This window comes from Fulmarus glacialis, unplaced genomic scaffold, assembly GCF_000690835.1.
Source record: "Fulmarus glacialis isolate BGI_N327 unplaced genomic scaffold, ASM69083v1 scaffold8219, whole genome shotgun sequence".
In the NCBI taxonomy this organism is placed as follows: Eukaryota; Metazoa; Chordata; class Aves; order Procellariiformes; family Procellariidae; genus Fulmarus; species Fulmarus glacialis.
The window spans coordinates 25,597-38,140 of NW_009235231.1; the positions used below are offsets into that span (position 1 = coordinate 25,597).

Here is a 12,544-nt window from a genome sequence, read left to right on the forward strand (position 1 = left end):
AATTAAATTCAGTTGTAAGACTCCTGGCTTTTTCTAGTAATTTTCATAATCTTAGCCACAGCAATTACTGCAATTGACTGTAGATATGGTAGTGCGTTTCTGTCAGATGAGAGAGAGATTATATATGACAAGAACAAATGTGATGCCTCTTCTACTTACTTGCTTTCTCATACCTACAAGCTGGGACAAACCATATTGTGAACATTGACATACGTGTTAAAAACTGCGAAAGGAGAAAAAAGCTTGAAAAGCCATAGTTTCAGAAGGCAGGAAAGTCAGAAAGGGAAACTGTGCTTGTCTCCATCACGCTGCCCAGAAAGGCTGTTACATTTTTGTGATTTTTTTTTTGTAAGCAATTCTGCTCCATGTCTCCTAGTTATGCACTGGAAATGCATCATCTGAACAGAGTTAGACAACAGGATGAGTAGGATGTTGGTTACACTAGATGCCTTGTCTACATTAGCTCTCCAGCTACTAATAGAACTGAGAGGTAGAAATTTCAGTGGCTGAAAAATTAGGAAATACATCTGTTGTGGGTTAACACTCATAGGCAGCTAAGTCTCACACAGCTTGCTCAGCCCTGCACAGCTGCTTGTTCAGTCTCTCACAGCAGGGTGGGGAGACAATTGGAAGGGCAAAAGTGAGAAAACTCATGCATCAGGATTAAGACAGTTTAATAAGTGAAGAAAAACAAACAAGCAAACGAACAAACAAGTGATGCAAAAGCAGTTGCTCACCACCAGCTGACCAAAGCCCAGCCAGTCCCTGAGCAATAGCCACCTTGGAAAACTCCCTCCCCATTCCTTTCACGCCCCCAGCTTTTACTGCTGAACGTGATGTTATATGCTATGGTATATTCCTTTGGTCCATTTGGGTCCAGTGTCTCGGTCCTGTCCCCTCCCAGCTTCTTGCCCACCCCTAGCTGACTCACTGGGGTAGCAGAGTGAGAAGCAAGAGAAGGCCTTCATGCTGTGTAAGCACTGTTCAGCAGTAGAGAAAACTTTGGTGTGTTATCACCGCTGTTTGGTCACAGATCCAAAACATAGCACCATACAGGCTGCTCTGAAGAAAATTAACTCCATTCCAGACAGACCCAGTGCAATATCCCATTGCTAAAAGAAAAGACAAAACACACTAGTGCTAGTGAGTTAAGAGTTCCTTTTTCATTCCAATGGGATTTGTTCTTTACTGAGGGATTAATTGGACGAGGAATTAATCTGCAATTCTCTGATTCTCTATTTTATTTTAAGGCATTTCTGCTTCAGTGATTAGTTTGTTGCAATGAGGTGGCAAGTTGATGTATATGCCACTTAGCATGTGATGTAATACCTTCATTTGTCTACGTCATGTCAACCTGGTGAGGCTTCATCATGGGTGGGCTAAACTTTTATTACTTTTCTGTGCTTAGAAATCTGGAAATAAGGTGGTTCACACATTTACACCATTAAGTTGCTTCTACTACTCTCTTGCACCAGCACCAATGACCCTTGTGGGACAGTAATGTACTGCCAAAACAATGTCTGTTGTAGTCTTACAGAAAATTTTGCTTCTGCTATTTTAATTAAAACAACACTTCACAGCAAATAGGAAAGATCAAGGTTACCTTCCTAAAAGGACAGCTGAATTTTGAAATACCACCTCAATTTCTATTTCTGACAGAGCTAAAACTGGGAGGAAGCTGAGTGGAAGCTTCTATATTTTTCTCTGTTGCAACCTGTAGGGATTAATATAATGGAGTTCTTACCATACACATCTGCAACCTGTGAGAAAGATCTGGGTTGTGCAGCCATCATTTGAAGACAATGTTGTGTCCAAGGGAGACTCTGGGTTTTATGTAGAATGTTGTGTTATTTGGTGGTTGCTAGTATTGGTCATCAAACTACATGCCTCTGCCTCTGACAAGAGCAATTTCTCAGGGAAAAATGCGGGGCTTTCAATTCCCTATTTTTCTTCTCTGTCCTTTTCTGTGGAAACACCATCTGGCCTCTGGTAAAGATTGCAAAAGGTGAGCAGCTCTAAAACAACTTTTGCTTTGGAGGGAGTTTAACTAAACATTAGTGCCTTGAGGATAAGCTCACTACTATGACGCTGTTTTGAGCACTTGAGATGCACTGTAGAGAGATTCTCTCCAGTGTCATCCAAATCCCATGAAACACCAGATTCTTTTTTAAAATTCCATTAGAAATAAAAGACTGATATAATATAAAATTGTGAATCTCGTGTATGTCTTGTCTTGGTTTGCCAATATATAGTCTGCTTTGAGAACCTGTTGACACAAGATGCTGTTCTTTTCCAATTTCCAACTGCTGAATTGCATTTAAGTTTCTTACCGCTGCTTTTTCTTGTGAATGGTGTACTCTATCACTGGTTAGAGGGGAATATCACAGGAATATCACTGATTAGAGGGGAATATTGCAGATGATACCAAGCTGAGTGGTACAGTTGATACGCTTGAGGGAAGGGATGCCATCCAGGGGGACCTTGACAGGCTTGAGGAGTGGGCCTATGTGAACCTCGTGAAAGTCAACAAGGCCAAGTGCAAGATCCTGTGCCTGGGTTGGGGCAATTCCCAGTATCAATATAGACTGGGGGATGAATGGATTGAGAGCAGCCCCACAGGGAAGGACTTGGGGATACTGGTGGATGAGAAATTGGATATGAGCTGGCAATGTGCACTTGCAGCCCAGAAAGCCAATTGTATCCTGGGTTGAATCAAAAGAAGCGTGGCCAGCAGGTCGAGGAGATGATTCTCCCCTAATACTCCATGCTTGTGAGACTCCACCTGGAGTACTGCATCCAGTTCTGGGATCCCCAGTACAAAAAAGATAGAGACCTGTTAGAGTGGGTCCAGAGGAGGACCATGAAAATGATCAGAGGGCTGGAGCACCTCTCCTATGAGGAAAGTCTGAGAGAGTTGGGGTTGTTCAGCCTGGAGGATAGAAGACTCCAGGGAGACCTTATTGCAGCCTTTCAATATATGAAGCAGGCTTATGAGAAAGATGGAGAAAGACTTTTTAGTAGGGCCTGTAGTGGCAGGACAAGGGACAATGGTTTTAAAGTGGAAGAGGATAGATTTAGACTGGGCATTAGGAAGAAATTTTTTACGGTTAGGGTGGTGAGACACTGGAACAGATTTCCTAAAGAAGTTGTGGATGCCTCATCATGGGAAGTGTTCAAAGTCAGGTTGGATGGGGCTTTGGACTAGATGATCTTTGAAGGTCCCTTCCAACTGAAACCATTTTGTGATTCTGTGATTCCGTGATTCTATGATCGTCCATGTAATACAGCAGCACAGCTGTCCACAGAATGTTCTCGTTTTATGTGTGTATGTAAGGATTCCTTTGCTAACACGTCAGCTATTTGAATACATTCAGATTCCTTACTTCCTTCGCTTTTAACTATGTCGCAGTATAATTTGCATTTTTTCAGTATAATACATTTTGCATTTTAATGATGTTTCAAATCTGTTTTTACTGAAGATTATGTAATGTTATAAATCAAAGAAACAGAAAGTACAATGTGACTAAATGTAGCCTAGAATATTATAAGGGCCTTAAAATTAAGCTGACAAAGACGACAAATTGCAGTAAAGAAAATAATGAAACAAATCCGTTATCTTTTATAATCAAAAGTATGCAGTGCTGGATACCAAAGACAATTCTTGATGTAGTATGTTTAGAAGGAGTGATTGTTCCCAATGAACAGGTTCTAAAAAAAATATTAAGAAGTTTTTTAGTTAGCAGGCAAGTTTTCTAAAGTGACCAAACCAAAAGCCAACTTCTCTAGTTTCAGCTGAGTTCAACAGGTACCGCATCCCTGGTAGAATCAAGATCTTTGCAAGTCTTTGTTGCCTCCTTTCAAACTCTCGCCAAAACCATTGCTGGTTAAAGGAAGTCCATATGAGTGCATCACAGCACTATTGTCCCTCCCTCCATGTTAGTGAACACTGCAGAAAATATTTATTAATCTTTTACTCATCATCACATTAAGGATTTTTTTCTTTGTTAAAGTGAGTATACCTTTTATTTTTACTTTCTCCCTTCAGTTACTTTTTTTAATACACTGATTGTAATTATCTTTCCCTCACAGGCTGCTTAAAAAAACTCAAAGTGCTCAATGTGAGTTTCAATAATTTGAAGTCAGTCCCTCCAGAATTGGGTGATTGTGAGAATCTGGAAAAACTGGATTTGTCTGGAAATATGGAAATAACAGAGCTCCCGTTTGAAGTAAGATAACAAACTATGTTTCTTCCATCTTTTTTATTTGGCTTATAAGGTATTTTATCACAGTCTTAAAATCTTTTCGTAACAGATTAAATCACTTGCCTTGCAGTTTTTAGCGGTAACGGTTTGGTAGTAATATCACTGAAAATGCCTTAGCAGCAGTTAAATGGGACCAAGCTTCTTTGTTTTGGTTTTCAAGTGACTAAATTTTGCTTGTATTTATTCTGATATATGAAGGAGGACATGTTCCCAAAGGGGATTTGGCCAGTGGTGATAAGAAGAAGGCTGCAAATAGCTATTTTCTGTGAAAGTGAAGTGCATCTTGACAGTCAAATTCACATACCTACCTTCATTTGTTCCCAGCAACTGTTTTCCTTTAAAAAAAGCATGGAGAGTTTTATAAACAACACTGCATGTTGCTATGAGCATCCATCTGAATGGGATATTACCTGTGAGGCATGGTATGAATATATAATAAAGACTGAGAAAAGGACTCCCAGGCATGCACCAACATTGTTTCTTGTGTTGGATGCATAACTGCTCTCTGCCACAGCTGCTTTGAGACTTATTGTTCAGGGAGAAATGAAACTATTGGCTGGTACCTAACCACAGTTTTAGATGTCATCTGTATTTCTCAGGTTCTTAATATCCTGATTCCTGGAGGATGAGTGAGCGGAGCTTTGGGGAGAAGTGACAGGCTCTTCTCTACTGATTCCTACTTTTTCTCTAAACATCTGTTGTGGCGATTTACAGGCAATGATGGAGTGGATTAAATTTACGTGAGATCTGGTTTGGCCATGCTTATGTTCTGTTCTGAGGAAATGCAAACAGTAACTAAGTTTCCCCTCTGATTTTTCACTCTAAGGTTGTTTATCTGAAAAGAATTGTTAAAAAAAAGATACGAAGGAAACAGAAACAAAGGGCGAACATTAGCTTCACATCGTAAGTGGACATTGCATAGAAATGCTAGCAACAGCACAAACAGTGCAGGTCTCCTTTCTCCTTCTTCTCTTCCTCCTTCAGATAGCAAAGATAGGGGACAAACCAGATAAAACTTAACTGATAAAAAGGAACCATAATGGAATCAGAAAAAGGATATATCCTGAACAGGCAAAGGAATTAAATATAAATATCTAGGAAAAGTGAGCGTATTCAAACTTGTGGACGAGAATGGTGAATTTAGCCCCAGTCATTGGTATGTTAAAATCAATGAGTATTTTCCCAGTTGCTTCTAAAGGTCTTTTAGTGTGAAGACTTATTCATGTCTATGCATTATGGGTAGCCTTTGTAACGTTACGTAAACCTAACTGTGCATGTAAGTCTTTGCAGGGCTAAATCCTAACCAGTGTTTCTCTTGGAAAGCTCAAAAACGTTGTTCCCTTCTGGCAGTCTCCTATTCAATGGGATTGAAAGCCACTAAAACTGAGTGTAGGCTGCTTGGTAATGGTTCACTTACAATCTATTGAAAAAAATTGGAGCTGCACAAATGGCTTTATATAAGAGCAAAAACTGTAAGCAACATCATGTTAACATGGTCTAAAAGGTCAAGAAGAAAAATATTGGCATTGTCAATTGTGTTTCCTTGTTCCTCTGGAGGCCAGCACTGAATTTATACTTGCAGTGGCCTGAGAGGTAGGCTACACAAACTCTTCTGATTTAGTTTATAAAATTAGTTTCCCAGAATCAGCTTTGGAAGCCAAACACACAATTAAAGGAACACTTTTGTCAAATGATTTAAAATGCTACAAAGTGTTTGGCCTTCAGTGTACTCAATATGGCTGATGTTATTCAGAGCAATTGCATCAGTATCCTTGCTAATGTAATAGTTGTCTGATGTTTGATTCTCAGATGGGCAAAAGGTGGTAGTCACTGGCAGGTAACTAATGAATTAAAATATTGAATTAGTCTGAACAGTCTAAAAAGGGAAAACAGAAAGACACTGTGAAGTGTTGTGGTGGGCTAACCTTGGCTAATAACCAAACACCCACCCAGCTGCTCACTCCCTCCCCCTCCTCAGCATGACATCAGGAGAAAATAGGATAAGAAAGCTCATGGGTTGAGATAAAAGGCAGGGAGATTGTTTGCCATTTACTATCATGGGCGAAACAGACTGTACTTGGGGAAGATTAATTTAATATTTGCCAATATATATTTGGGTAGTAAGAAACAAAGGCATTAAAACAGCATCTTTCCTCCCCTCTCTCCCAAGATCAACTTCATTCCTTCACGTCAGAGCCCTCTCCCAGCCCTGAGCGGTGCAGGGAGGAGGGGGCATTTCTTGCCAGTACACAGTGGTTTCTAACTGCTTCTGCTTCCTCCTCACACTTTTCGTCTGCTCCAGTGTGGGGTCTCCATGGGCTGCACTTTCTTCAGGAATAGCCATCTGCAGTAGTGTGTGTCTTCCATGAGCTGCAGTGTGGAGATCTGCTCTACCATGGAGTAACTCCTCCTCCTCCTGCTCGGACCTTGGTGTTCCCCCTGCTCTTTCTCACCCTTTTTATTCTCTCCACTTTCTCTGGTGTTTTTTTCCCTTTCTTAAATAAGTTTTTAGAGTGGCACCGCACACTTGCCTGAGGGGCTCGGCTGTGTCCTGTGGTGGGTCCATTGGGGCTGGCTGGAACTGTCTGTGTCCAGCATAGGGCAGCCCCTGATGTCTTCCCACAGAGGCCACCCTGCAGCCCCATGCTGCCACCACCTTGCCATGGACACCCAATACAAGTATTTATGACCTCAAGTTAGACAGATTAGGTCAATTATTACCTAATAAAATTGTTGTTAACATCTATTAATCTAGTGAAATGCTCATAAGGGTTGGTCATCATTCTCTCCTGTGGTGTGAGTACTGGGAACTGGAGAGTATAAATGAGCAAGTACGTGCAAGCTCTGTTTTGGTAGGTAAATGGGTTACCTTTACAACATTAGGAAAAAATAAGAAAACTTGGCAACTTATACACAAAACAAGGTAAAGAGCTGCTAAAAATGTTTCCTGTTTATCATCTTTTAGAAAGTTCAATTTTTATTTGACTTTCAAATCTTTAAAAGTTTCTTCTGGAGAGGTTAAAGAAATGTGTGAGAGCATCAAGAGTATTCTCCAGTGTAAAACTTACTCGAAAGAAATAAAGGCAAACTTCAGCCCAGCAGAAATGATCCAAGTCTAATTTTACCTTGGTTTTGTACATAGAATAATGGCCAGAGAGACACCAATAACATATACAAAAATGGTTTCAAAGAGATTGATAACATGCCTGTAATTCAGACAAGAATTTTTGACAGACCCATAAAGGTTTATGAGATTGTCAGAACTCTGAGACTGAATTACATCTTCAATAATCAGTCTCCCTGTTCCTTTTCTATCCATTTTCTTTATGATAGGTGCAAAAAATAGAGAAGTCTTGAAACTTTTAGTTTATTTGGTTATTTAGTTGTTTGCTTTCTTAGGAAAAGTGTTCAGTTTTTTTTTTTTTTTTTTTTAAATAAACACAAAATATTACATGATGAGCTAATTTAGGGGGAGAAATCTCAATGAGATGGATCATATAATACATGACTGTAGTTGCTAGCCAGAAGCGGTAGAGGGTGAACATAGGTTATTACACAAAATCATACAGTGTCACCAAACACCTGTTTTGGTGACATATAATTTCCTTATATGTGAAGACAGCTACCATATATGTGTATAAATTTTTGCTGGCATATCAGTTGTTTCTGTGCCTGAATTTGTCAGTCAGCCACATAAGAAATTCACAGACTGTTATGATGTCTGCTAAAAGTCTGCTAATTAGTTTTGTAAACAGGGAAACTTCAGGAAAGACAAGATGCTAAGCATCTTTATCTTGTACTAATTTTCAGGTAAACTACAGTTGTTAAGGGGGTTTCCAGCGTGTATACCAACTATACTTCTTGCCTTTTTAAACTACCAATTTCATTTTTCAATGCAGCTTTTTTAAGCTGAGGAATGCTATGACTGAGATCATAGAATCATAGAATAGTTCGGATTGGAAGGGGCCTTTTAAAGGTCATCTAGTCCAACCCCCCCTGCTGTGGGCAGGGATATCTTCAACTAGATCAGGTTGCTAAGGGCCCCATCCAATCTGACCTTGAACGTTTCCAGGGATGGGGCATCTACCACCTCTCTGGGCAACCTGTTCCAGTGCTTCACCATCCTCATTGTAAAAAATTTCTTCCTTATATCTAGTCTGACTCTACCCTCTTTTAGCTTAAAACCATTACCCCTTGTTCTGTTGCAACAGGCCCTGCTAAAAAATTTGTCCCATCTTTCTTACAAGCCTCCTTCAAATATTGAAAGACCGCAACAAGGTCTCCCCGGAGCCTCTCTTCTCCAGGCTAAACAACCCCAATTCCATCAGCCTTTCCTCACAGGAGAGGTGTTCCATCCCTTTGATCATTTTTGTAGCCCTCCTCTGGACCCACTCCAACAGATCCATGTCTTTCTTGTGCTGAGTGTTCTAGAGCTGGACACAGAACTCCACATGGGGTCTCACCAGAGCAGAGTAGAGGGGCAGAATCACTTCCCTTGACCTGCTGGCCACGCTTCTTTTGATGCAGCCCAGGATGCGGTTGGCCTTCTGGGCTGCAAGTGCACATTGTCAGCTCATGTCCAGTTTTTCATCCACCAGTACCCCCAAGTCCTTCTTTGCAGGGCTGCTTTCATCCTTCAATCCCTTCATCTCCCAGCCTGTATTAATGCCAGGAGTTTCCCCAGCCCCTGGTAGGTGCAGGACCTTGCACTTGGCCTTGTTGAATCTCATGAGGTTCACATGGGCCCACTTCTGGAGCTTGTCCAGGTCCCTCTGAATGGCATCCCATCCCTCAGGCATGTCAACAGCACCACTCAGCTTGGTGTCATCTGCAAACTTGCTGAGGGTGCACTCAATCCCACTGTTTATATGTCATAGATGAAGGTATTAAACAGTACCAGTCCCAATACGGACCCCTGGGGGACACCACTTGTCACTGATCTCCAGCTGGACATTGAGCCTTTGACCACTACATTCTGGTTGCAATCATCCAGCCAATTCCTTATCCACCGAACAACAGTCCATCCATCAAATCCATATCTCTCCAATTTAGTGAGAAGGATGTTGTGGGGGACTGTGTCAAAGGCCTTACAGAAGTCCAGGTAGATGATATGTGTAGCTCTTCCCTTGTCCACTGATGTAGTCACTCCATCATAGAAGGCCACTAGGTTGGTCAGGCAAGTCTTGCTCTTGGTGAAGCCATGCTGGCTGTCTCAAATCACCTCCCTGTCCTCCATGTGCCTTAGCATAGCTTCTAGGAGGGTCTGTTCCATGATATTCCCAGGCACAGAGGTGAGGTTGGCAGATGGGTAGTTCCCAGGGTCCTCCTTTCCACCCTTTGTAAAAATGGGTGCGATGTTTCCCTTTTTGCAGTCACCAGGGACTTCACCTGACTGCCATGACTTTTCAAATATCATAGAGCGTGACTTAGCAACTACACCAGCCGATTCCCTCAGGACTCTGGGATGCATCTCTTCAGGTCCCATAGACTTATGTATGTTCAGGTTTCTCAGGTGGTCATGAACCTGATCTTCTTTTACAGTGGGAGGGACTTGGCTCCCCAGTCCCTACCTTGAGGTCCATCCACTTGAGAGATGTGGGAAGAGAGGTTACTAGTGAAGACTGAGGCAAAGAAGTTGTTGACTACCTCAGCCTTCTCCTCATCCATTGTTACCAGTTTGCCAGTCGTGTTCACCAGGGGGAGTACAGTTTCTTTGACCTTCCTTTTCTGGCTGACATACCTACAGAAGCCCTTCTTATTATTCTTTGCATCCCTTGCCAAGTTCAGCTCCAGCCACGCCTTGGCCTTCCTGACCCCATCCCTACAAAACCGGGCAGCATATCTTCCCAGGGTACCTGTCCCTGCTTCCACTGCCTGTGCATTTCCTTCTTGCCCTTTAGTTTGACCAGCAGGTCTTGATTCAGCATGCCGGTCTTTTGCCTTCCCTTCCTGATTTCTTACAACTGGGGATCGACAGCTCTTGCACTCTATGGAAAGCATCCTTAAAATTCTGCCAGCTCTGTTCTGATCCACAGGGGCAGTTTCCCAGGGGGTCCTATTGACTAACTCCTTGAATTGCTCAATTTTGCTTTCCTAAAATTCAGGATCCTGACTTTACTCTTTGCCTGACCTATATCCTTCAGGATTGCAAACTCCACCAGTGCATGATCACTGCAGCCCAAGCTGCCTCCAATCTTGGTGTCACCAATTGGCTCACCTGCATTGGTGACCAACAGGTCCAGTAGTGCATCCCCTCTGGTAAGGCTATCTAGAGTTACAGGAGTTATAGCTGGTGCCATTTCTCTGCTTTGTTTACCTGAAAAATATAATTATAATTGTCTCTTTTACCTTTCAACAATGCTAGCATGTGTGACCCTAAAAAAAAAGCTGATGTGATCAGAGATTCATTAAGCCCTAACATAAGTCTCCTAAGGTTTTCAAACATAAGTCTGCTAAAGTATCCAGAACAGACATAAATAACTTTTTATATATAAATACAATTTCAAAAGATATTTTAAAACTGAGCTTTAACAGCTGGAGTATTTTTGTTCTCTTTTGGTCTGGTTCTGTTTCTTTGGCCAGTCCTATTCAGCAAAGGAAAACATTTAGCAGGAAGAGCAGAGGTACAAGCTCTATGCAAGTGTGGGGAGACTTCAAATAATTCCCCACGGTGGTTTTTCATGTAACTTGTTGTCTTTGTGGTCCGTGGCTCACACCTCCCAAAGCCATACCTGGTTATGCAGGCAGGACACCAGCAGTCTCAATAGAAATGTAAAATGACAGGTTGTTTTACCAGCACATTATTCTTTAAAGCTGTAAACTTCCAAACCTGTTTCTTTTCCTTGCCATTTGTTTTTTGTGTGTGTAACAATTATAAAATGAAAAACACAATCAGAGGGATGTGCAGGACATTAATTTCCCAGGGGTTTCACTATCCAGTCAGGCACTGGAAGAACTCACCCTTAGCTCCTTCCTCTCTCATTCAAGGTCCTCATAAAGGACTTGTAAAATCTTCACATTTGTAGAATTTTTAGAAAGTTACAAAGAAGTCATGTACTGGATTTGTTAAAAACTGAATTTTATTTGTGTGGATTTTTCAGGACCACAAAGCAGACAGGCATGGTGTAATAAAGAGCTTAACTTGGTATTGTGAAGCCAACAGCATTAAGCCAACCTCTGGCAAAATTCTTCATTTTAAATAGCTGGCAAAAGTCCAGTTGACTTTAATCGGACCAGCATTTCTGTGCTTACATTTTGCAGTCTCAGAAATGTTTTTCCAATTGCTTTGCTTGGGTGCATTTCTGTTACAGGATTTCATCTTGCCCTTCTTTACTCAGTGCTTGTATTCTCTTCAAATTTGCTTAATGTTCATGACGCATTGCTTTCTGATACTGTTGGCCAAAGTGCTGTCAATCCATGCAACACAACAGCTGCTTTATGGAACTGGTATAAGATGTAACATCAAACATTAGCAGGAGGGGTGTGAAACCCGAAAGAGCAGGTGCAAAGGTGTTAGGTGTCAGGAGATTCATGGAGGCCTTACTGCTGCAGGAGCTCTCATAAATGTTTTAATAGACAAGGGGCTAAAGAAGGTCATGGGTCTATGTTAGGAAACAGGATTATGCAGTTAGGCACAAGAAAGTGTGTCAGTTGATCCTGTTCTTGACACTGTGCTTCCAAAGTCTACTAATTAATATAACATCACTTCAAAACCACTCCACTACCAGAGCAAGTCAGCAGCTAATAATAACAGCCCACTTCATTGAAGAACCGACCCATGCCTTCCTCCATGCTGTGGTGCCAGGACCTTTCCTTTACCTTTCACATGAGTTCAATAAAAGTAACATCACCTTTCACGGTCTGAAATTTTCTTACAGTAGGGAATGACAGAGAAGTAGTTTGACTGTGTAAGGGAAGACTTAACGATGAGCAAAGACTTAAAAACATGTGAACACTACAACATGGCTATGTTGTTACAAAAAGCATGAATCTAATTGTAAAAGAATTCAGTAGTAGGAAAGAGTATTTGGCACTGTTCCAGCCCTGCTTTCTCTGAAAACAGTTCAAAATCTCATTGAGTCCAATAGCAAAATTGGTTTTCAAAATCCTGGTTCTATATCCTCCATTCATCAGCGAGATAATCTGAGGCAGATTTTATATAGCTACTGAATAGAAGAAGAGAGGAGAACAAATACATAGCACTATCACATTTGCATACTTTAACTTAAAGAAAAATGTCTCTGGTGCCCACATACATGGATTGATGAGAGTCAGAAGGGAGT

General features: G+C 41.4%; 1 protein-coding gene across 1 annotated transcript in view; it reads left to right on the top strand.

Moving 5' to 3' along the window:
• Positions 1 to 12,544, top strand: part of LRRC2 (leucine rich repeat containing 2) — a gene marked incomplete at its 5' end in the record, with an annotated part of 54,432 nt that overhangs the window by 25,372 nt on the left and 16,516 nt on the right. Inside the window, one exon of the mRNA XM_009585944.1 lies at positions 4,090 to 4,226. Coding sequence (XP_009584239.1) covers positions 4,090 to 4,226 — 137 coding nt within the window. The remainder of the gene's footprint in view (positions 1 to 4,089; positions 4,227 to 12,544) is intronic.